The sequence below is a fragment of the Dama dama genome, chromosome 33 (genome assembly GCF_033118175.1).
Source record: "Dama dama isolate Ldn47 chromosome 33, ASM3311817v1, whole genome shotgun sequence".
NCBI lineage: Eukaryota > Metazoa > Chordata > Mammalia > Artiodactyla > Cervidae > Dama > Dama dama.
Window position 1 is genome coordinate 72,023,377 of NC_083713.1, and position 23,431 is coordinate 72,046,807.

The 23,431-nt window shown below is 38.3% G+C and overlaps 1 protein-coding gene across 2 annotated transcripts in view; it reads left to right on the plus strand.

The window, feature by feature from the left end:
- The window catches only part of PTPN4 (protein tyrosine phosphatase non-receptor type 4), a 185,286-nt gene that overhangs the window by 52,700 nt on the left and 109,155 nt on the right, over positions 1–23,431 (plus strand). For both annotated transcript variants that reach the window (XM_061135467.1, XM_061135468.1), the window contains exon 3: positions 20,058–20,165. In XM_061135467.1, the coding sequence (XP_060991450.1) occupies positions 20,058–20,165 (108 nt within the window). The remainder of the gene's footprint in view (positions 1–20,057; positions 20,166–23,431) is intronic.

Sequence of the window (23,431 nt, forward strand, 5' to 3'; positions counted from 1 at the left end):
AGGGAAGACCCAGCACAGCCAAAAAACAGTGTGATCATGAGAGATTGGAAATAAGCAGTCTCTTGTGCTGTTTTTCTTACATTTTTATATTTTGTAAGAATTTAATGGTGAGATCTTAAGGAAGACTTTCTGAAAGTTCACATTGCTGTGCCCACACTTCAATTTCATAGATCTGTTGGGGCTCAAGAGTCTGTATTTTAAATGTGAACACAAGATGGTACTGATGCATGTAGTCTCTGGCCTTTCAGAGAAACAGTTGGAAGGGATGGAGACTGCTGTGGCCTCATTAACATTCTATTATTAGCCATTATTTATAGAGCACATTTTCCTGTTTGTTCATTGTATATACTCAATGGGACAGAATCAAAATCCATGTTAAATCCCAGCTGTATTATACTTCTTGTTGCTATCACTCATAGAGTAGGGTTTTCTGTTCAGTGTTTTTCTACACCTGAATGAGAAGGTAATCTGTATTTCACAAGGGTAATCTCTAGCAAGAGGTTTTGTGCCCCTATGAGAACTGTAAATGCACCTCTCCAGCAGGGATATTCAAATAGAACTGAGTTGGCAATGTCATAACATTCCTGGTTGTTAAAGTCCATGCAAGCTACTGGCCTCTAGTGGGTAGAAACCAGGGATGCTGTTTAAGATCCTAAAATACACCGGACAGTCCCCCCATACCCTTACTCCCTGCATGGAGATTTAGCTGACAAAAATTGTTAATAGTGCCAAGATTGGTTGAGAAACTATACTCTATATAAAGTTAGTGTTCAATAATTTTTTGATGAATAAATTAATTTTTAAAAGAATCTTCTCTTAGTTGCAGTTTTCTGCCAGTTAGGAGTTTTTACTTTTGAAAGTTGAAAAAGTTAAAACATTTAGTTTTATCCTCTTTGCACCCCCATACACAAATAGTTTCTTCCTAAGTTGATAGTTTGCGTTGTATATTTGTATATTAATCATGCTCTATAGATAAAAATGGCTAAATTAAGACAGATCAACTGTCTTCTTCCTGTGAAAAAATCGATTTGAGTTCAACTTTAAAAGAAGGCAAAAAAAAAAAAAGGCAAAATGGGAAAGTAGAATATTCCCAGTATTAATTTTGAAGTAGGGAGTTTCTAATATGCAAAGAGTAAAACTGCAAGTTTTGTGTGCATCATCAGTAAATGAGAGTTCCCATTTGGCCATTTACTTGCTAGTGTTCCTTGGTTAAACAGAAAACTTTTACCAACTTAAATGAGTATGAGCTGGTATTTCATTGAGGGTTTTGATAGTGCATTTGGGATGAAAGTAACTTTTTATTTGAGGTATAGCATGCATACAGTAGAAATCAAACCTTAAATACATGTAAGACTGAGACTTTACCGGCAGTCCAGTGGTTAAGACTCTGCTTCCTTTGCAGGGGATGTGAGTTCTACCTGTGATTGGGGAACTAAGATCCCACATGCGGCACAGCATGGCCAAAAATAAATAAACATAAGATTGATAAGAATTGCAAAGCATAATACTTTGTGAAACCACCATTGGCTCAAGATAAAGAACATTACCAGTATCTTAGAAGGATAGGGGCTTCCCTGATAGCTCAGTTGGTAAAGAATACACCTGCAGTGCAGGAGACCCTGGTTCAATTCCTGGGTCAGGAAGATCTGCTGGGGAAGGGATAGGCTCCCCACTCCAATAGAAGGATAGCTGTGCTTTCTTCTTATTAGTATGCATTCCTTCCCTAAAGTAGTTACCATTCTACTTGTCTATCACCATAGATGAGTTTTGCTTGTCTTTTTAACATTAGAATAAACTGTATAATTGTTATTCATATCAGTCATGATATTGACAGTTCCACATATGGCTCAATGCAGACATTTCTTTGTTTCTTCATTGCTGTATAGTATTACATTTGCGGTAGCTAGTCTCTAAAGGTGGCCTCCCTCCATACCTCCTGCTGCTGACACCCCTGCAGAGTCCCTCTCCCCTGAACCTTGCCTGGTCTTTGTGACGCCTAGTAAAGTAAGACGTCTTCCTTCCACCTTCTAGTTGGGTGTCTTAGGACACTCACTCTGGAACAGTTCAGCTGAGACTCTTAGCTGTCATTCTGTAAGAAGTCCCTCCCATATGGAGAGACTGTGTGCGTAGGTTCTTTGGTTAACAGCCACAGCTGATTGTCCAGCCAGCAGTCCCCATCAGTTGTCAGCCACACCAGTGAGCCATCCTGTGTGTTAGGTCCAGTCAAATTTCAGGGACTCTAATCGCTGCCGTCTAACTGCAATCAAAAAGTGAGAACTGAACCTAGGCTTAGGCAAGCCACTGAAGCATGAGATACACTAATACTAGAAAAAAATTTTTTGTGATGTGTTTACCATATTAGCAATGGACAGTGAGACATCCTTGCATGAATATACCAAAATTTATCAAATTTACCCTTGGTTTCTTTAGTTTGGGGCTACTATGAATACTGCAACTCTAAATAAGTCTTATACATGTGTATATTTGTGTATATATCAATATATATTTCCCTAGTGGCTCAGCAGAAAAAAATCTGCCAGCGATGCTGGAGATGTGGGTTCAATCGCTAGGATGGGAAGATCCCCTGGAGGAGGGCATGGCAACCCACTCCAGTATTCTTGCCAGAAAAATCCCATGGACAGAGTTGCCTGGCAGGCTACTTTCCGTAGGGTTACAGAGTTGGACACAACTGAAGCGACTGAGCACACACACAGTTCTGTGAACAGATGTCTAAGGGTGGAGATGCTGAATCGAGTGTCATGAAGCAGTTTGCTGAATTGCTTATATGTATGTACATTTTCACCAGCAGTTTATGAGATTTACATTTGTTCTACATCCTCATCAACACTTGGTATTTAACATTTTTGGGTCATTCTGATGCTAGTGTTGTAGTATCTCTTTGTGATTTTTTCTTCTACTAATGAATTTTTCAAACATTTGAAAATAATATTCTCACAGCTCTTCCAGAGAACTGGGGGATCCATAACTCATTTTATGATACCTGCATAACCTTCATACTAACAGCTAATAATATCATTATACAAAAAAGGATTATTATAGACCAGTTTTTCGTGAATAAGAATTATAAAATTTCCAAGCAGATTATTAGCAAATTGAATCTATAATACACACACACACACACACACACACACACTCTCTCTCTCTCTCTCTCTCTCTCTCTCTCTCTCTCTCTCTCATATAAATGTGTTAATACCAGGTTGGGTTTGTTCAAAGAATGTGAGATGTAAAATAAAGGAGAAAAACCATATAATCTTTTCTTCAGTGTTTTAAAAACAAACAAGAACTTAGTGCAGTGGAAATGGAGATGAATTTCTGTTAACTTATGAAGAGTATTTACAAATACCCTGAAGCAATCATCATACCTAGAAATGAAATAGTGAAAATTTTTGCCTGTAAACAAGAATGTTCACTATCACCACTTCATTTTGATGTTTTTGTTCTTTATATTTGTATGATTTTTCCATATAATTATTGATCATTTAGGTTTCTAGCTCTAAACACACTCTGTAGTTTGTCAGTAATTTGGTTCCCCTTTGCTAAAATCAAGAAGATTTATCAGTTTCTTCTTGTAGAACCTTTCAGCTTTTTATGCTTTGTATTTTTTTAATATTTTTATTGAGATATAATTCACATTTAAAATATACAGTTCATCCTTTTTAAGTGTATAATTCAGTGGTTTTGGGGGTATATTTTTGTGTGTTCACAACATTAATTTTTCACTGTTACAATGTACTTACAAAACATAAAATTTATTACTGATTTCACCATTTTTACATGTAGTTAAGTGGCATTAATTACATTCACACAGTTGTTCAATCATTACAATCACTGTCTATTCCAAAACTTTTTCATTACTCCAAACTGAAATTTTGTAAATATTAAGCAATAACTCCCTATTTTCCCTGCCCCCCAAATCTTATGATTTTACTTGTTCTATATATCTCATAAAAGTAGAACTATATAATATTTGCTCTCTTTGGAAGAATGTCTGTTCAAACCCCTTTCCCATTTTGTAATTATTTGCTTTTTATTGTTGAATTATAAGAATTCTTTTTATATTCTGGATTCAAGTCACTTATTAGATACACCATTTGCAAATATTTTCTCCCAGTACATAAGTTGTCTTTTCACTTGCTTGATGGTATCCTTTGAATACTCTTTGATGTTTTACTCTTTGATGAAGTCTAATTTATCCTTTTTTCTTTTATCACATGTGCTTTTGATATCATATCTAAAATATCATTCCCTGGTCTATGATCACAAAGATATTTTTTCTTTAAGACTTTTATACTTCTAGCTATTAATTTTAGGGCTTGATTCATTTGAAGTTCATTTTTTGTTTTTTATAGGGTTTCAATTTCCTTCTTTTGCATGTGGATATCCAGTTTTCCTATGGATTTCTGCTCTTACCTGTATTAACTCCCTTCCTTCTGTTTATTTTGCCTCTTTTCTGGTTTTTATTAGGAGGGAGCTTAGACTACTGATGTGTGAGATCTTTTTTTTTTTTCCTGAATCTTCTTTATCCTATAGATTATTTGGAACTGTGTCTCCCTCTGTGCACCCCAGGCGATTAGTTTCTAAATTTTTCTTCTTATCTCTCTGTTGCAGTTTTATATTTTCAATTAATTATGATTATAGAACATACTGTGTATGATACCAGTTTTCAATTTGGTAAGGTTTGTTTTATAACCATAGACACTTGAAAAGAATGGGTATTCTGCTATTGAGTAGAGTGTTCTTTAAATGTCAGTCAGAACTTGTTAGTTGATGTATCATTGAGTTCTTCTATATTCTTGCTAATTTTCTAGTTAATAATTCTTGCAATGACTTAATTGTTGACATCTTTAGTTATAGTTTTGCCTTTAGTATTTTCTAATTTTATTTGCAATCTTTTAATTTTTGTTTCATTAATTTTCCAACCATATTCTTTCCCTTTGCTTTCAAAAGGGATAAGAAACAAAACAAATAGTATTTGAAATTTTCTATCCCTTTGCTTACATATGTATTATTGATATTATACTTGAAGTAAATTTCTTTTAGGTAGTATGTAGTTGGATTATGGTTTTTTCCCCTATTTTGTCAATCTCCGCCTTTTGGGATAAACAAGGTCCTGCTGCATAGCATAGAGAGCTATATTCAACATCCTGTGATAGACCATAATGGAAAACAATATTAAATAAATACATAAGAACTTAACATAACATTGTAAATCAACTATACTTCAATATAAAATCTCTGCCTTTTAATTAGTATATTTAGACCATGTACTTTGCTATAATTATTATGTTAGAATTTAAGTTGGCCATTTTTTTTTTTTTTGACTTACTTTCTGTTTTTCATTTCTTTTTCCTGCCTTTCTAATGAATTATGTGAGCATTCAAAAGAATTTCATTTTTTTTATTTCAGTATTTTTTAGTGTCTCTGGGTAGGTTTTTTTGTTTTTGGTGGTGGTTGCTCTTGTTACTACATTTTACATATATAAATTATAGAATATTGGTAATAGCATTTTACCACCTTGAGTTGAGTGTAGAAGACTTACCTACCTTTAGGTGTACTTTTACCTTCCCCTCTTTATAATTGTCTTGATTTTTTTTCTGTACATTTGGGAGCATATCAGATAAAGTTAAATGTTTTGCTTTAACCATCGAACATAATTTAATACTGAAGAGGATAGTCTTTTATGTATTTCTCAGTTTCTCCTAGTCATTGCTTTTCTATTCTGATTTTCCTGCGTTTCTTCATGTTGTTATTTCCTTTCTGGCTAGAGAGCTTCTTTTAGGCATTCTTTTAGTGGTAGTCTATTGGTGATAAATTCCTTTAACTTTTTGTTTTTCCTGAGAACGTCATTATTTATCTTTCATTTATTGTTGTTCAATTGCTAAATCCTGGCTGACTCTGCAACCCCATGGACTGCAACATACCAGGCTCCTCTGTCCTACACTATCTCTTGGAGTTTGCTTAAATTCGTGTCCCCTGAGTCAGTGATGCTATCTAACCATCTCATCCTCTGCTGCCCTCTTCTCCTTTTGCCTTCAGTCTTTCCCAGCATCAGGGTCTTTTCCAGTGAATCTGCTTTTCACATCAGGTAGCCGAAGTATTGGAGCTTCAACTTCAGCATCAGTCCATCTAGTGAATATTCAGGGTTAATTTACTTCAGCATTGACTGCTTTGATCTCCTTATAGTCCACAGGGCTCTCAGGAGTCTTCTCCAGCACCACAATTTGACAGCATCAACCTTCTTTATGGTTCAGCTCTCACATCCGTACATGACTACTGGAAAAACCATAAGTTTGACTTTTCAGACATTTATTGTCAAAGTGGTCTCCCTGCTTTTTAATACGCTGTCTGGGTTAGTCATAGCTTTTCTTCCAAGGAGCAAGCGTCTTTTAATTTCATGGTTGCAGTCACCGTCTGCAATGGCTTTGGCGCCCAAGAAGAGAAAATCTGTCACTGCTTCTACTTTTTCCCCTTCTATTTGCCATGGAGTGATGGGCCTGGATGCCATGATCTTTGCTTTTTAGTGTTAAGTTTGAAGCCAGCATTTTTACTCTCCTTTTTCACCCTCATCAAGAGGCTCTTTAGTTCCTCTTCACTTTCTGCCAGTGGAGTGGTATCCTCTACATATCTGAGGTTGTTGATACTGCTCCTGGGTGTCTTGATTCTAGCTTGTGATTCATCTAGCCTGCCTTTTTGCATGATGTTCTCTGCAAATAAGTTAAACAAGCAGGATGACAGGACACAGCTTTGTCATACTCCTTTCCCAATTTGGAACCAGTCAGTCGTTCCATGTCCAGTTCTAACTATTGCTTCTTGACCTATAATACGAGTTTCACAGGAGGCAGGCAAGGTGGTCTGGTATTCCCATCTCTTTAATAATTTTCCAGAGTTTGTTGTGATCCACTCAGTCAAAGGCTTTAGCATAGTAGTCAGTGAAACAAAAGTAGATGTTTTTCTGAAATTCTCTTGCTTTCTCCATGATCTGGTGAATGTTGGCAATTTGATCTCCTGTTCAAAACCCAGCTTCGATACCCATTTTGTATATCGGCAAGTTCTTGGTTCACATACTGCTGAACCTGAGCTTGAAGGATTTTGAGCATAACTTTACTAGGATATGAAATGAGCACAATTGTACGGTAGTTTGAACATTCTTTGGCATTGCCCTTGCTTCAGATTGGAATGAAAACTGACCTTTTCCAGTCCTGTAACTACTGTTGAGTTTTCCAAAGTTGCTGACATATTGAGTTACAGCACATTAACAGCATCATCTTTAGGATTTAAAATAACTCAGCTGGAATTCTGTCACCTCCACTAGTTTTGTTTGTACTAATGCTTCCTAAGGCCCACTTGACTTCACACTCCAGGATGTCTGACTCTGGGTGAGTGGCCACACCATCACGGTTATCCCATCATTGAGACTTTTTTTTGTATAGTTCTTCTGTGTATTATGCCATCTTTTCTTAATCTCTTCTGCTTCTGTTTGACCCTTACAGTTTCTGTCCTTTATTGTGACCATCCATGCATGAAATGTTCCCTTGATATCCTCAATTTTCTTGAAGAAATCTCTAGTCTTTCCCATTCTGTTGTTTTCCTCTGTATCTTTGCATTGTTCATTTAAGAAGGCCTTCTCTCTCCTTGCTATTCTCTAGAACTCTGCATTCAGTTGGATATATCTTGCCCTTTCTCCCCCGCCTTTCACTTCTCTTCTTTCCTCAGCTATTTGTAAAGCCTCCTCAGACAACCACTCTACCGGCTTGCATTCCTTTCCTTTGGGATGGTTTGGTCACTGCTTCCTGTACAGTGTTACAAACTTCTGTCCATAGTTCTTCAGATACTCTGTCTACCAGATCTAATCCCTTGAGTTAATTCGTCACCTTCATTATATAATCCTAAGGTATTTGATTTAGATTGAGGGCAGGAGGAGAAGGGGACGACAGAGGATGAGATGGTTGGATGGCATCACCGACTCAATGGACATGAGTTTGGGTGTACTCTAGGAGTTGGTGATAGACAGGGAGGCCTGGCATGCTGTGGTTCGTGGGGTTGCAAAGAGTTGGACACGACTGAGTGACTGAACTGAATGGCCTAGGGATTTCCCCTACTTTCTTCAGTTACTCTTCTTTGCTGTGCAATATTTTCTCTTAATAATGAATTCTGGGTTGATAGTTCTTCTCTTTCATTACCTAGAGAATGTTGTGCCGTTTTTTCTGGTCTTATGGTTGCAAATGATAAACCTATTCTAATTGAGCTGTCATTCCCTATAGGTAAATTCTTATTGCCTTAAAGATTTTTCCTCTTCATTTTGTTTTCAGTAGTTTGATCATGATGTGTCTTGGTTAGATTTGTTTGGATTCAATTTGATTGAAGTTCACTTGTATTTGTTTTTTTACATATATAATTTTATTTATTGAGCTGTGCCAGGTCTTCGGAGAAGGCAATGGCAACCCCACTCCAGTACTCTTAGCTGGAAAATCCTATGGACAGAGGAGCCTGGTAGGCTGCAGTCCATGGGGTCGCTAAGAGTCGGACACGACTGAGTGACTCACTTTTCACTTTTCACTTTTCTGCATTGGAGAAGGAAATGTCAACCCACTCCAGTGTTCTTGCCTGGAGAATCCCAGGGACGGGGGAGCCTGGTGGGCTGCCGTCTGTGGGGTCACACAGAGTCGGACATGACTGAAACGACTTAGCAGCAGCCAGGTCTTCATTGCTGCACAAGGCTTTTCTCTAGATGTGGTGAGCAGGGACTACTCTCTAGTTGCAGTGAGCAGGCTTCTCATTGTGGTGGCTTCTCTAGCTGCAGAACACGGGCCCTAGGGCTCACAGGATTCAGTAGTGTGGCTCCTGGGCTCTAGATCACAAGCTCAATATTTGCAGTGCCTGTGCTTAGCTGCTCCACGGCATGTGGGATCTTCCTGTATCGGGATTGAACCTGTGTCTCCTTCTTTGGCAGGCTGATTCTTTACCAGTGAACCACTAGGGAAACCCTCACTTGGATTCTTAGATCCATGTTTTTACTTTTTGCCAAATTTGTGAAAATTTTAGTGAGTTTCTTCTCAAATATTTTATCATCCTGAAGCTCTTTCTCTTCTAAGTACTCTAGTGCCATGACTTTATATCTTTTCTTCTTGTCCCATAGGTCTCTGAGGATGTGGTCTTTTTTTTTTTAAATCTATCTTCTCTGTGTTGTTTAGATTGAGTAATTTTTAATTGATTTGTCTTGAAATTCATTGATTATATTCTTTCTCATCTTCATTCTTCTATTGAGCACATCCAGTCAGTTTTTCATTTCATTACTGTATGCTTTAGTTATATAATTTCCTTATGGTTCTTTTTTTATCTTATGTTTCTTTGTGGAAATGTTCTATTTTTTAAACAACATTGTAACGGCTCATTGTAACATTTTTATGATAGCTGCTTCAAAACACTTGTTAGATAATTCCAACATCTGAGTCATGTCGGTGTTGGCATCTGTAGATTTTTTTCTCATTCTAGTTGCAGTTTTCCTGGTTATGATTACTGAGTTTAGTTAGTATCCTGGACATTTGGGGCACTATATTATGACGTTGTAGATTATGTTTAATCTTCTTTGCAGCAGAGAGTTGACCTGGCAGTCAACAGGTCCTGGCCTGTTTTCTGAGTTGCGGTTCTAATGACAGTCTAGTTTCCAAATCCTTTGCATTACTGTTTTGGTGTTTTGTGTGTGTGTGTTTTATTTAGACACGTTACTCAAAATTATACATGTATTCCATATTTTGGAGTTTTAAACCTTTGCTCTTTTAATTTTGGTCAGTTTTACATATGGTTCATTATTTGAATTTTTATTTCAGGATTTAACTTTCTCTTTTTCTAGCAACCTCCCCTCCCAGATCGTCCTGTTTGTTTTTGTTTGGCAGATGCTACCTACTGCAGCTGGGTGGAGGTGGGAATAGAAGTCTAGGCTTCCCTCTCAGCTCCTGTTGTCACCACCCACATGGGGGAGTCCGAGCACCGCCTGTTACCACTAGTCAGATGTTTAGACTGTGCCCTCAGCTTTAACTGATACCACGCCTGTGGGGAGACTGTATTGCAGCTTGAGGTTGATTGGGAAAGAGTAGAAGACCAGGTTTCCCACTTGATGCAGCAGTACCAATAGGTAGATAGAACTCCAGGCTCCTTACTTGGTTTCCATGGTGCTGTTGGAGACAGGCGCTGTGTTTTCCATTGGGTTTGGCAGGATTTGAGTCGGCATTATTAGTAAGGTTTCTGTCCTGCTTTAGGTATCCTTTTCTTGGTCATTTGCTGGAGAAAACAGGTTTATGTGGCCTCTTTCCATCCAGCCTACTGGTGTTTCTGGGTTGTAAGATTCTCTAGTACCAAGTCTTTGGTATGTGGGAGGTAAAAAGAAAACTTGAGGGTCTAGAAATAAACTCATATATCTGTGGTCAGCAGATTTTCAACAAAGTTATCAGGAGTATTCAGTGAGGAAAGAATAGTTTCAACAAATGATGCTTGGACAGTTGGATATCCACATGCAAAAAATGAAATTTCGTCTTTACTTAGGTATATGCCTACCATATACAAAAATAAACTCAAAAAGGCTAAAGGAACTACATGTAAGATCTAAAACTTTAAGAAGAAAATATATAGATAATTCTTTATGACCTTGGATTTAGCAATAAATACTTAGATATGACATGACAGTGAAAGCACAAGCATAAAAAAAATGAATTGGGTTTCATGAAAGTTTAAAACTTCTGTGTATACAAGTATATGATCAAGAAAGTGGAAAAACACCTATGAGAAGGAATAAAATATTCACAAATTATATATCTGATAAGGGTCTAGCATCTAGAATATAAAAAGAACTCAACAACAGAAAGATTATCAATCCAATTTTTAAAATGGGCAAAAGACTGTTTTAGACCTTTCTCCAAAGATATACAAATGTCCAACAAGCACAAGAAAAAAAAATGCTCAACATTATTAGTTACTATAAAAATGCAAATCATATCAAAACCATGTGAAGTACCACTTCATACCCAGTAGGATGGCTTTAATCAAAAGAATAGAAAAAATGTTGGCAAGGCTGAGGAGCGGTTGGAGCCCTCTGGCATTGCTGGTAGGAATGTAAAATGGTTCGGCTGCTGTGGAAAAGCGTTTGGTGGTTCCTGAAAAAGGCAAACAGAATTTTTATATGACCCATTGATTCCACTTCGGCCTGTGAACCCAGAAGAGTTGGAAGTAGACACTCAGATACTTATTCAGGTCAGTTCAGTTGCTCAGTTGTGTCTTACTCTGCGACCAGCACGCTAGGCCTCCCTGTCCATAACCAACTCCAGGAATTTACTGAAAATCATGTCCATTGAGACGGTGGTGCCATCCAACCATCTCATCCTTTGTTGTCCCCTTCTCCTTCTGCCCTCAGTCTTTCCCAGCGTCGGGGGCTTTTCACATGAGTCAGTTCTTTGCATCAGGTGGCCAAAGTATCGGAGTTTCAGCTTCAATATCAGTCCTTCCAATGAATATTCAGGACTGATCTCCTTTAGGATGGACTGGTTGGATCTCTTTGCAGTCCAAGGGACTCTCAACAGTCTTCTCCAACACCACAGGTCAAAAGCATCAATTCTTCGGTGTTCAGCTTTCTTTATAGTCCAACTCTCACATCCATACATGACCACTGGAAAAACCGTAACCTTGACTAGATGGACCTTTGTTGGCAAAGGAATGTCTCTGCTTTTTAATATGCTGTCTATGTTGGTTATAACTTTCCTTCCAAGGAGCAAGCGTCTTTTAATTTCATGGCTGCAGTCACCATTGCAGTGATTTTGGAGCCCCCCAAAATAAAATCTGCCACTGTAGATACTTGTACATAATGCCAGTATCCAGAAGGTGGAAACAACCCAAATGTCCATTGACTGATAAACAAACCGTTATGTATCCATATAATGGGATATTATTTAACCATAGAAGGATTTATTTATTTATTTTTCCATAGAAGGGCTTAAATGTGATCATGTAGTACAGCATGGAACCTTGAAAACATTAGTGCTGAGTGAAAGGAACTAGATAAAAAAGGTCACATATTGTTCAGTTCCATTTACATGAAATATTCACAATAAGGAAATCCATAGACACAGAAAGCAGATGAGTGGTTGCCAGGGCTAGGACAAGAGATACTGTTTAATGGATATGGTGTTCTTGCAGTGTTGATGAAAATGTTTTGAGACTAGGTAGAAATGATGGTTGTACAATAAATACTGTGAATATAGTAATGCAACAAATTGCGCATTTTCATTTATTTGTAACTTATTTACTTGTTTATTTTTGGCTGCACTGGGTCTTTGTTGCTGCATGCAGGCTTTCTCTAGTTGTGGTGAGGAGAGGCTACTCTTCGTTGAGGTGCATGAATGAACCTTCAGTTCATTATTACAGTCTTCTGTTATTGTGGTCGGTTTTCTAATTGCACAGCACAGGCTGTAGAGCCTGTGGGCTCAGTAGTTATCGTGGGTAGGCTTAGTTGTCCCATGGCATTTGGAAGCTTTGCGGACCAGAAATCGAACCTGTGTCCCCTGCCTTATCAGGCAGATTTTCAATAACAGAACCACTAGAGAATTCCCAAAATTGCATACTTATAAATGGTCACTTTTGCATTGTGTGAATGTTACCTCAGTGAAAAGAAACAGAAAGAAAACACAAGGAGTTCCCTAGCCCTGCTGCTTGCTACTTCTTTTCTTTCAGAGTTAAAAAAATTTTTTTAACTTCCTTTTGTTGTTGTTTGTTGATTTCACTTAGATGGCGGTATAGGGAAAAATGTATCTACTCTATCTTTTTTCTAGACAGTGCATTAGACTCACCTTATTTTTTAATGTTTTTATTGTTTAAAACAGTAACGTTCAATTAGTCGTAAAGACTAACCACAATTACAGAAAACTAACCAAACTGTTTACTTGGATCACAACCTTGTCTAACTCAATGAAATTATGAACCATGGCATGTAGGGTCACCTGAGATGGATGGGTCATGGTGAAGAGTTCTGACAAAACATGGTCCACTGGAGAAGGGAATGGCAAACCACTTTGATATTCTTAAGAACCCCATGAAGAGTATGAAAAGGCAAAAAGATACGACACTGAAAAATGAACTCCCCAGGTTGGTAGGTGTGGAATATGCTACTGGAGAAGAGTGGAGAAATAGCTCCAGAAGGAATGAAGAGGCTGAGCCAAAGCAAAACCAACACCCAGTTGTGGATGTGACTGGTGATGAAAGTAAAGTCTGATACTGTAAAGAACAATATTGTATAGGAACATGGAATGTTAGATCGGTGAATCAAGGTAAATTGAAAGTGGTCAAACAGGAGATTGCAAGAGTGAACATAGACATTTTAGGAATTGGTGAACTAAAATGGACCGGAATGGGTGAATTTAATTCAGATGACCATTGTATCTACTCCTGTGGGGCAGAATCCCTTAGAAGAAATGGAGTAGCCCTCATAGTCAACAGAAGAGTCCAAAATGTAGTACTTGGGTGAAAAAAACGACAGTCTCAAAAACGACAGAATGATCTCTGTTTCCAAGACAAACCATTCAGTATCACAGTAATCCAAGTCTATGCCCCAACCACTAATGCTGAAGAAGAGGAAGTTGAACGGTTCTATAAAGAACTACAAGACCTTCTAGACTAACACCAGAAAAGGTGTCTTCTTCTGTGGTACATATACACCATGGAATATTACTCAGCCATTGAAAAGAATTCATTTGAATCAGTTCTAATGAGATGGATGAAACTGGAGCCCATTATACAGAGTGAAGTAAGCCAGAAAGATAAAGAACATTACAGCATACTAACATATATATATGGAATTTAGAAAGATGGTAATGATATCCCTATATGGAAAACAGGAAAAGAGACACAGATGTACAGAACAGACTTTTGGACTCTGTGGGAGAAGGCGAGGTTGGGATGTTTCGAGAGAACAGCATCGAAACATGTATATTATCTATAGTGAAACAGATCACCAGCCCAGGTTGGATGCATGAGACAAGTGCTCGGGCCTGGTGCACTGGGAAGACTCAGAGGGATTGGGTAAAGAGGGAGGTGGGAGGGGGGATCAGGATGAGGAATACATGTAACTCCATGGCTGATTCATGTCAATGTATGACAAAACCCACTACAATATTTTAAAGTAATTAACCTCCAACTAATAAAAATAAATGAGAAAAAAAAAAGGTGTCTTCTTCATCATAGAGGACTGGAACACAAAAGTAGGAAGTCAAGAGATAACCTGGAGTAACAGGCAAGTTGGGCTTTGGAGTACAAAATGAAGCAGGGGAAAGGCTAATAGAGTTTTGCCAAGAGAACGCACTGGTCATAGCAGGCACCCTCTTCTAACAACACAAGAGATGACTCTACAAATGGACATCACCAGATGGTCAATACCGAAATCAGATTGATTATATTCTTTGCAGCCAAAGATGGAGAAGCTCTATATAGTCAGCAAAAACAGGACAAGGAACTGATCGTGGCTCAGATCATGAACTCCTTCCTTATTGCAAAATTCAGACTTTAATTGAAGAAAATAGGGAAAACCTCTAGGCCATTCAGGTATGACCTAAATCAAATCCCTTGTGATTATAGAATGGAAGTGACCAGTAGATTCAAGGTATTAGATCTGATAGAGAGACTGACGAACTATGGACGGAGGTTCGTGACGTTGTACAGGAGTCGTGATCAAAACCATCCCCAAGAAGAAGAAATGCAAAAAAGCCAAATGGTTGTCTGAGGAGGCCTTACAAATAGCTGAGAAAAGAAGAGAAGTGAAAGGCAAAGGAGAATAGGAAAGATATATCTATCTGAATGCAGAATTTTGAAGAACAGCAAGGAGATTAGAAAGCCTACCTAAGTGATCAATGCAGAGGAGTAAAGGAAAACAGAATGGGAAACACTAGAGATCTCTTCAAGAAAATTAGAGATACCAAGGAAATATTTCATGCAAAGATGGGCTCAATAAAGGTCAGAAATGGTATGGACCTAACAGAAATGGAAGATATTAAGAAGAGATGGCAAGAATACACAGAAGAACTATACAAAAAAGATCTTCATGACCCAGATAATCACGATGGTGTGATCACTCACCTAGAGCCAGACATCCTGGAGTGCGAAGTCAAGTGGCCTTTAGGAAGCATCATTACAAACAAAGCTAGTGGAGGTGATGGTATTCCAGTTGAGCTATTTCAAACCCTAAAGGATGGTTTTGTGAAAGTGCTGCACTCAATTTGCGAGCAAATTTGGAAAACCTAGCAGTGACCACAGGACTGGACAAGGTCAGTTTTCATTCCAGTCTCAAAGAAAGGCAATGCCAAAGAGTGTTCAAACTATTGCACAAGTGCACTCATCTCACATGCTAGCAAAGTAATGCTCAAAATTTTCAAGCCAGGCTTTAATAGTACGTGAACTGAGAACTTCTGCATGTTCAAGCTGGATTAAGAAAAGGCAGAGGAACCAGAGATCAACATCCGTTGGATCATTGAAAAAAGCAGGAGAATGCCAGAAAAACATCTGCTTCATTGACTACACTAAAACCTTTGAGTGTGTGGATCACAACAAGCTGTGGAAAATTCTTCAAGAGTTGGCAATACCTGACCACCTTACCTGCCTTCTGAGAAATCTATATGCAGGTCAAGAAGCAACAGTTAGAACCAGACATGGAACAATGAACTGCTTCCAAACTGGGAAAGAAGTCAAGGCTGTATATTGTCATCCTGCTTATTTAACTTACATGCAGAGTACATCTTGTGAAATGCCGGACTGGATGAAGCACAAACTGGAATCAAGATTGCAGGGAGAAATATCAATAAACTCAGATATGCAGATGATACCACCCTTATGGCATACAATGAAGAGGAACTAAAGAGCCTCTTTTTTAAAATTTATTTATTTTAGTTGGAGGTTAATTACTTTACAATATTGTAGTGGTTTTTGCCTTACATTCACATGAATCAGCCATGGGTGTACATGTGTTCCCCATCCTGAAACCCCCTCCCACCTCCCTCTCCCATCCCATCCCTCTGGGTCATCCCGGTGCGCCAGCCCTGAGCACCCTGTCTCATGCATTGAACCTGGACTGGCGATCTGTTTCATATATGATCATATACATGTTTCAGTGCTGTTCTCTCAGATCATCCCACCCTCGCCTTCTCCCACAGAGTCCAAAAGACTGTTCTATACATCTGTGTATCTTTTGTTGTCTCGCATATAGGGTCATCGTTACCATCTTTCTAAATTCCATATGTATGTGTTAATATACTGTATTGGTGTTTTTCTTTCTGACTGACTTCACTCTGTATAATAGGGTCCAGTTTCATCCACCTCATTAGAACTGATTCAAATGTATTCTTTTAATGGCTGAGTAATATTCCATTGTGTATATGTACCACAGCTTTCTTATCCATTCGTCTGCTGCTGGACATCTGGGTTGCTTCCATGTCCTGGCTATTGTAAACAGTGCTGTGATGAACATTGGGGTACACGTGTCTCTTTCAGATCTGGTTTCCTTGGTGTGTATGTCCAGCAGTGGGATTGCTGGGTCATATGGCAGTTCTATTTCCAGTTTTTTAAGGAGTCTCCACACTGTTCTCTATAGTGGCTGTACCAGTTGCATTCCCACCAACCAAGTGTAAGAGGGTTCTCTTTTCTCCACACCCTCTCCAGCATTTATTGTTATAGATTTTTGGATAGCAGCCATTCTGACCGGCGTGAGATGGTTAAAGAGCCTCTTGATGAAAGTGAAAGAGGAGAGAGAAGATGCTGGCTTAAAGCTCAACATTCAGAAAATGAAGATCACAGCATCTGGTCCCATCGCTTCATGGCAAACAGGTGGGGAAACAGTGGAAACCGTGAGAGACTTATTTTCTTGGACTCTAAAATCACTGCAGATGGTGACTGCAGACATGAAATTAAAATACTCTTGCTCCTTGAAAGAAAAACTATGACCAACTTAGACATCATATTAAAAAGCAGAGACATTACTCTGGTGACAAAGGTCTGTCTAGTCCAAGGTATGACTTTTCTAGGAGTCATGCATGTATGGATGTGAGAGTTGGACCTTAAAGAACGCTGAGCGCCGACGAATTGATGCTTTTGAACTGTGGTGTTGGGGAAGACTCTTGAGAATCCTTGGATTGCAAGGAGATCGAACCAGTCCATCCTAAAGGAAATCAGCCCTGAATATTCATTGAAAGAACTGATGCTGAAGCTGAAACTCCAATACTTTGACCACCTGATGTGAAGAACTGGCTCATTTGAAAAGACCCTGATGCTGGGAAAGATTAAGGGCAGGAGGAGAAGGGGATGACAGAGGATGAGATGGTTGGATGGCATCACCGACTCAGTGGACATGAGTGTGAGCAAGCTCCAGGAGTTGGTGATGGACTGGCATGCTGAAGCCCTTGGTGTCACAAAGAGTCGGACACGACTGAACTGAACTGAATGCTCCCCTCTCCATCCTGGGCCAGTTTTGTGAGAATGGTAGAGGAGTGGAGGAGCTGAGTTGCATCAGTGCAGGAAATATTCACAGGTTATTCAGATGAGGACCTTCATTGTGAAGCACTGTTTGAAGCACATGCTTCCTACATTGATGAAACTATATGAGGCCCTGAAACAGGAAGGGAAGATCTTTACAAGGAAAATTCTCCTTTTGAACATTGATTGCTCCTGTGGGTTTTAATTTTGAAATTGCTCTGGCCATCTTACTAGCAGCCTATAAATGCAGCCAACATCAGGAATGCAGATTAGAGAGGTGCAGAGAAACCTGGCGCTTGTTTATACTTCTCATCTGCTGTTGCTTTTGCTAATGTTGTCAAAGTGCTTTCCGGACACTTTTCTGTCTACAAGGTTAACAGCATCAAGTGACTTTTACCTTGCTCCTTTTATTTTACATTTTGGTTGATTGTGGGAAACCTGGGCTCGATCCCTGGGTTGGGAAAATCCCCTGGAGAAGGGAAAGGGCTACCACTCCAGTATTCTGGCCTGGAGAATTCCATGGACTGTATAGTCCATGGGTTCACAAAGAGTCGGACATGACTGAGTGAGTTTTGCTTTTCCCTTTGCTCATAATATGTCATTATGGTTTTCCACTTTGATTCTTTTATCGCTGAACGTGTTAGTAGTTTCTCCATGTTTTACTGATTAGTTACACTTTTCTTTAGAGAGTTACCATTCTGTTTGTTCCACAGCTTAGTAGCTATGGGACTTTGGAAAGTTGGAATTACCGTTATATTACTACAACAGTAGTGATGCCTACATGATAAAATTGGTGTGAGGTTAAATTGAGATATTTTTCTAAAGTTTCCTGTGTACCTGTATGATTAGGATATTATCAGTTTGCTACAAATCAGTTTCTCTCTTTATTTCCCTTTTTGTGACATTATTTTACACAAACAAATTTTAAATTGTATTTGGTCAAATATGTCACTTTCCTGTCATAATGTAAAGGTAAGAATAGGACAGTAAGACATGGATTATATACAGGAGTTAATGTAGTAACAGATCAAGAAGCAATAGTTAGAACTGGACATGGAACAACAGACTGGTTCCATATCAGGAAAGGAGTATGTCAAGACTGTGTATTGTCACCCTGCTTATTTAACTTCTATGCAGAGTACATCTTGCCAAATGCCAGACTGGATGAAGCACAAACTGGAATCAAGATTGCTGGGAGAAATATCAATAACCTCAGATATGCAGATGACACCACCTTTATGGCAGGAAGTGATGAAGAACTAAAGAGCCTCTTGATGAAAGTGAAAGAGGAAAGTGAAAAAGTTGGCTTAAAATTCAACATTCAGAAAACTAAGATCATCGCATCCAGTCCTATCACTTCATGGCAAATAGATGGGGAAATGATGGAAAACGTGAGAGACTTTATTTTCTTGGGCTCCAGAATCACTGCAGATGGTGACTGCAGCCTTGAAATTAAAAGACACTTGCTCCTTGAAAGATAAGCTCATTGAAATAAAAGACCAACCTAGATAGCATATTCAGAGAAGGCAATGGCAGCCCACTCCAGTACTCTTGCCTGGAAAATCCCATGGACGGAAGAGCCTGGTGGGCTGCAGTCCATGGGGTCGTTAAGAGTCAGACACGACTGAGCGACTTCACTTTCACTTTTCACTTTCATGCATTGGAGAAGGCAGTGGCACCCCACTCCAGTACTCTTGCCTGGAGAATCCCAGGGACGGGGATGCCTGGTGGGCTGCCATCTATGGGGTCGCACAGAGTCGGACACGACTGAAGCGACTTAGCAGCAGCAGCAGCAGATAGCATATTAAAAAGCAGAGACATTACTTTGCCAACAAAGGTCCATCTAGTCAAAGTTATAGTTTTTCCAGTAGTTATGTATGGATGTGAGAGCTGGACTATAAAGAAAGCCGAGCACCGAAGAACTGATACTTTTGAGCTGTGGTGTTGGAGAAGACTCTTGAGAGTCCCTTGGACTGCAAGGAGATCCAACCAGTCCATCCTAAAGGAAATCAGTCCTGAGTGTTCTTTGGAAAGACTGATTCGGAAGCTGAAACTCCAGTACTTTGGCTACCTGATGCGAAGAACTGACTCATTTGAAAAGACCCGGATGCTGGGAAAGATTGAAGGCAGGAGGATAAGGGGATGACATCGGATTAGATCTTTGGATGGCATTACTGATGTGATGGACATGAGTTTGAGTCTGCTACAGGAGTTGGTGATGGGCAGGGAAGCCTGGCATGTTGCAGGCCATGGGGTGGCAAAGAGTCGGACACAACTGAATTAACTGAACTGAATAACCTGAAAGCAGAAGCCATTTACAAAGTTCTCCTTATAGCTTCATTTTTATTATATACTCTTAGAACCAATTTGCCCAGAGTCAGACTTTTTAAACTACTGTGTAATGTGTGGAGTCCTTATGCTCAACCAAGTCACTGGCATGAAAACAGTTGCAAACTTAATATGAGAGAAGAGTCCAAGAGTTTTAACAATCTGTAAGTGTATAGCCTGTGAGTTTGATTTCCTTTTTGTTTTTCTTCCAGAAACATGATCAGGGGCAAGTTCTGTTGGATATAGTCTTCAAGCATCTTGATTTGACTGAGCATGACTATTTTGGTTTGCAGTTGACTGACGATTCCACAGATAACCCAGTAAGTTTAAGTCGTTGTCTTTCATCGTCACTGCAGTTTCTCTGTCCTCATACTAAGTCCTTTCTGATTTACATTGTTCACTGATTTAGTGAGTTTTTAAAAAAGATTTAATTTGAATGATTAGAGGTAATTCTTAGGCCCCAAACCTCAGTTTCTTGATGTTTTATTCTGTTAGGTTATTTCCTTAATGCTTTCATGATCAGAAATCAGTCTACTGGTCAAATGGCTGCTTGTTTCTCTATATGTCTTAGACAACTGAATGGCAAACCTAATTCATACTTCTTTGAGAGAAATATTGGGCATAAAAGTTAGAATGTTAAGATTAAAATTTTGAAGTAAATACTTAAAATATTAATGTATCTTGAGTCTTACATAAATCAGGCTGTATTAAGAGGAAATTAGTTTTTTGTGGCATTCTTGGCAAGCTATTTATGACCAAAATTCTTAATTTGTTAATTTTAAATTTTTCAAGTACAAAGATTCACAGGAGATGCCTCCAAATGACAGAGGTTAAATTTCAAAGGTCTACAGTTCTTGGGCATGAAGTTCCATAGATTGTTAACTAATTCCTTAGTAAGTACAGTAATGATTGTTTTTATTAGAAAAATCACATCATAGAAATAAAAGATATCATGTGATTAATAACAGAAATAGTGAATTCTTTGTAAATTTATATGGTTAAAGAGTGGGGGTTTTTCACAAAAGACTGTGATGTCCTTTTGATTAGTAAAGGAGAAGGACTGTTTTGAAGGAAATGTTTTGTATACTGCAGTGGCTGTGAGCCCACAGACTGTAGCCCACCTCGCTCCTCTCTCCATGGGGTTCTCCAGTCAGATTACTGGAGTGTTTTGCCATTTCCTTTTCCATCGGATCTTCCCCACGCAGGGATTGAACCTGGGTCTCTTACATTTCAGGCAGATTATTTATTGTGTGAGCCACCAGGGAAGCCCTAAAGCCCAAGCTCCATGCTGGTATTAATGAAACTAGACTTGAATCTCCTAACTCCCCCTGCAGGTCTTTTCACAGCACTACAACTTCAGTATTTAAATATTCAGAAGAATCGATGTAATGGGAAAACATATCTGAGGAGGAGCCTTTAAAGCACAAATCTCATTATTGTCCCATTTCTGATTGTCAGTATGAAGTGTATCAAGACTTTGAGGATAATTAACGTACTGAAGGAGAAAAGTGCCATTTTTACAAAGAGAAAGAGTAAGGACGTAACATTTATGAAATATCTATTGTGGACTTGTTAGTAAACCAAATTCTCAACAATAATCTTATGAAACTGTTATTAAAACTTTCCTGAAGTTGAAAAACTGAAGCTTACAAAACTCATTTAATTACATAGATAATTAAGTAGCTGAGAAAGGATTTGAAGTCATATTTATCTGACTCCAAAGCCTTTATTTCTCTACTGAAAAGTATTGCTTCCCAAGAGACAATGATATAGATACACAGGACTTATAAAAATGAACATGCTGAGGAGAGGGGGTGATCATGCCATAAAATTACCAGCAGTGATCAAAGGAATTTGGTAATATTCCTAAAAAGTGAATTGTTGTCAATTCTTATTAGTTAACAGTTTCTTCATCTTAAAGCTTATGTATGTTATTTATACATGTACATGTATAAATGTATGTTGCATATGTTTATATATATACACTTATACACATATACACACACTATATATTCACTTTAGGGGATCAGAATTAATATTGTCTTAGGCACATAGCTACTGATACCAATTTAATTGATAAACTGAAAAAGCGCTTAGTGTTTAATTATAGAGTTATATGTGGAAATACAGAATCATAATTGACTATCCTTTGCTTTAGAATCTTCCCTGGCAACGAGTTCCAGTGTAGCAAACAAAATTACTTAAAGAAAAGCTTTGAATTTTGAAATTTCTTCTGCTTTTGTTTAAAACCTATTTATCACAGCTTTAGCTGTTAGCATAATATCTTATATAATAATTTTATTCAGTAAATATGTATTGAATGAGAGGGCAAAATAATGAATAAATGGCTATAATTCATTATCCATGATTTCCTTAATTTCATACACACTTAATGGTGTTGTACCTTGGTGGCCTTTATCAGCATGATTTCATCAGAGCCTTGAGGTTATATTACTTGTGTACATCAAGGGTAATATATTTACTTTTTTTCCCCCCAGAGTGAATTATAGTGCCTTTCAGTGAGACAAAGAGTGGACTAAATTGATTATTCTTAACTTATTCTTTCTGTAGTTTCATCCTTCCGATGATAGTTTTGTTATGGTTATGATATTTTAGGATATGATATCATATTATGGATATGATATTTACTACTGTTTCCATATCCCCTAACCTTGTGACTTTGAAATTTGACCCTAGATCAGAAACACCTGAAGGCTTTTTATAGTTCAGGATTTCTGGACCCTGTGCTTTAAATTTCTGATTCAAAAAATCTGGGGTGGAGCTCAGTAATTCACACTTCAAACAAATTCCCCTATAATGCTAATGCCGCTAGTTCCAGGGACTACATTTTGAAAACCACTGCTCTAACCCAGTGGACTGTTAATTAAGTAAGAAATGATTCATAGAAAATAATTTAGTCTACTATTTGAGTTAATTTTACCATAAGTCAGTATTCTTGAATTATTTTATCCAGTTTGAGGAAGTACAGCAGTCACATTGAGGAATACTTTTTTCGACATGCCATGTTTTAGCACAACATGCCTGCTGAAATGCTTGCTCTTATTCTTTGTCATGTTCTTACCGTATTTCTCTCACGTTCCATCCGTTTCTACTGTGTGCCTCAGTTCAGCTCTTACTGCCTTTTGTATAAGCCTCTTCAGTAGTCTGCTCAATGGTAGATCTTTGTTTTTGTTCTCTCCTGGTTTCATTTGCGTAGGGAATGGCAGAGGAATCTGGGGTGCAGAGAAGTATTTCAGAGAGAATCATCAGTAGCATATACAAAGTTCCATAGTGAAGAGAGAGGATTGTTGCGTTTGAGGAACTGAAAAAAATCTTAACACCTATGGCTGGACTGTAGAACCAGAAGAGAAGATGGGTCAAAGATGAGATATGAATAGTACAATAGATCATCAAGTGCTTTTAATGTGAGTTTTGTACTGGCCTAAGGGTTTATTTACACAAGCATCATGAAACTTGTATTTTAGACATATCACTTTGGTTGCAGTATAGCCAGTGGCAAGTAAAGCTGAGAACTAGAGACAGTTGGGAGATTGTTGCACTAATGAAGTTAGTGGTGATGGATGGG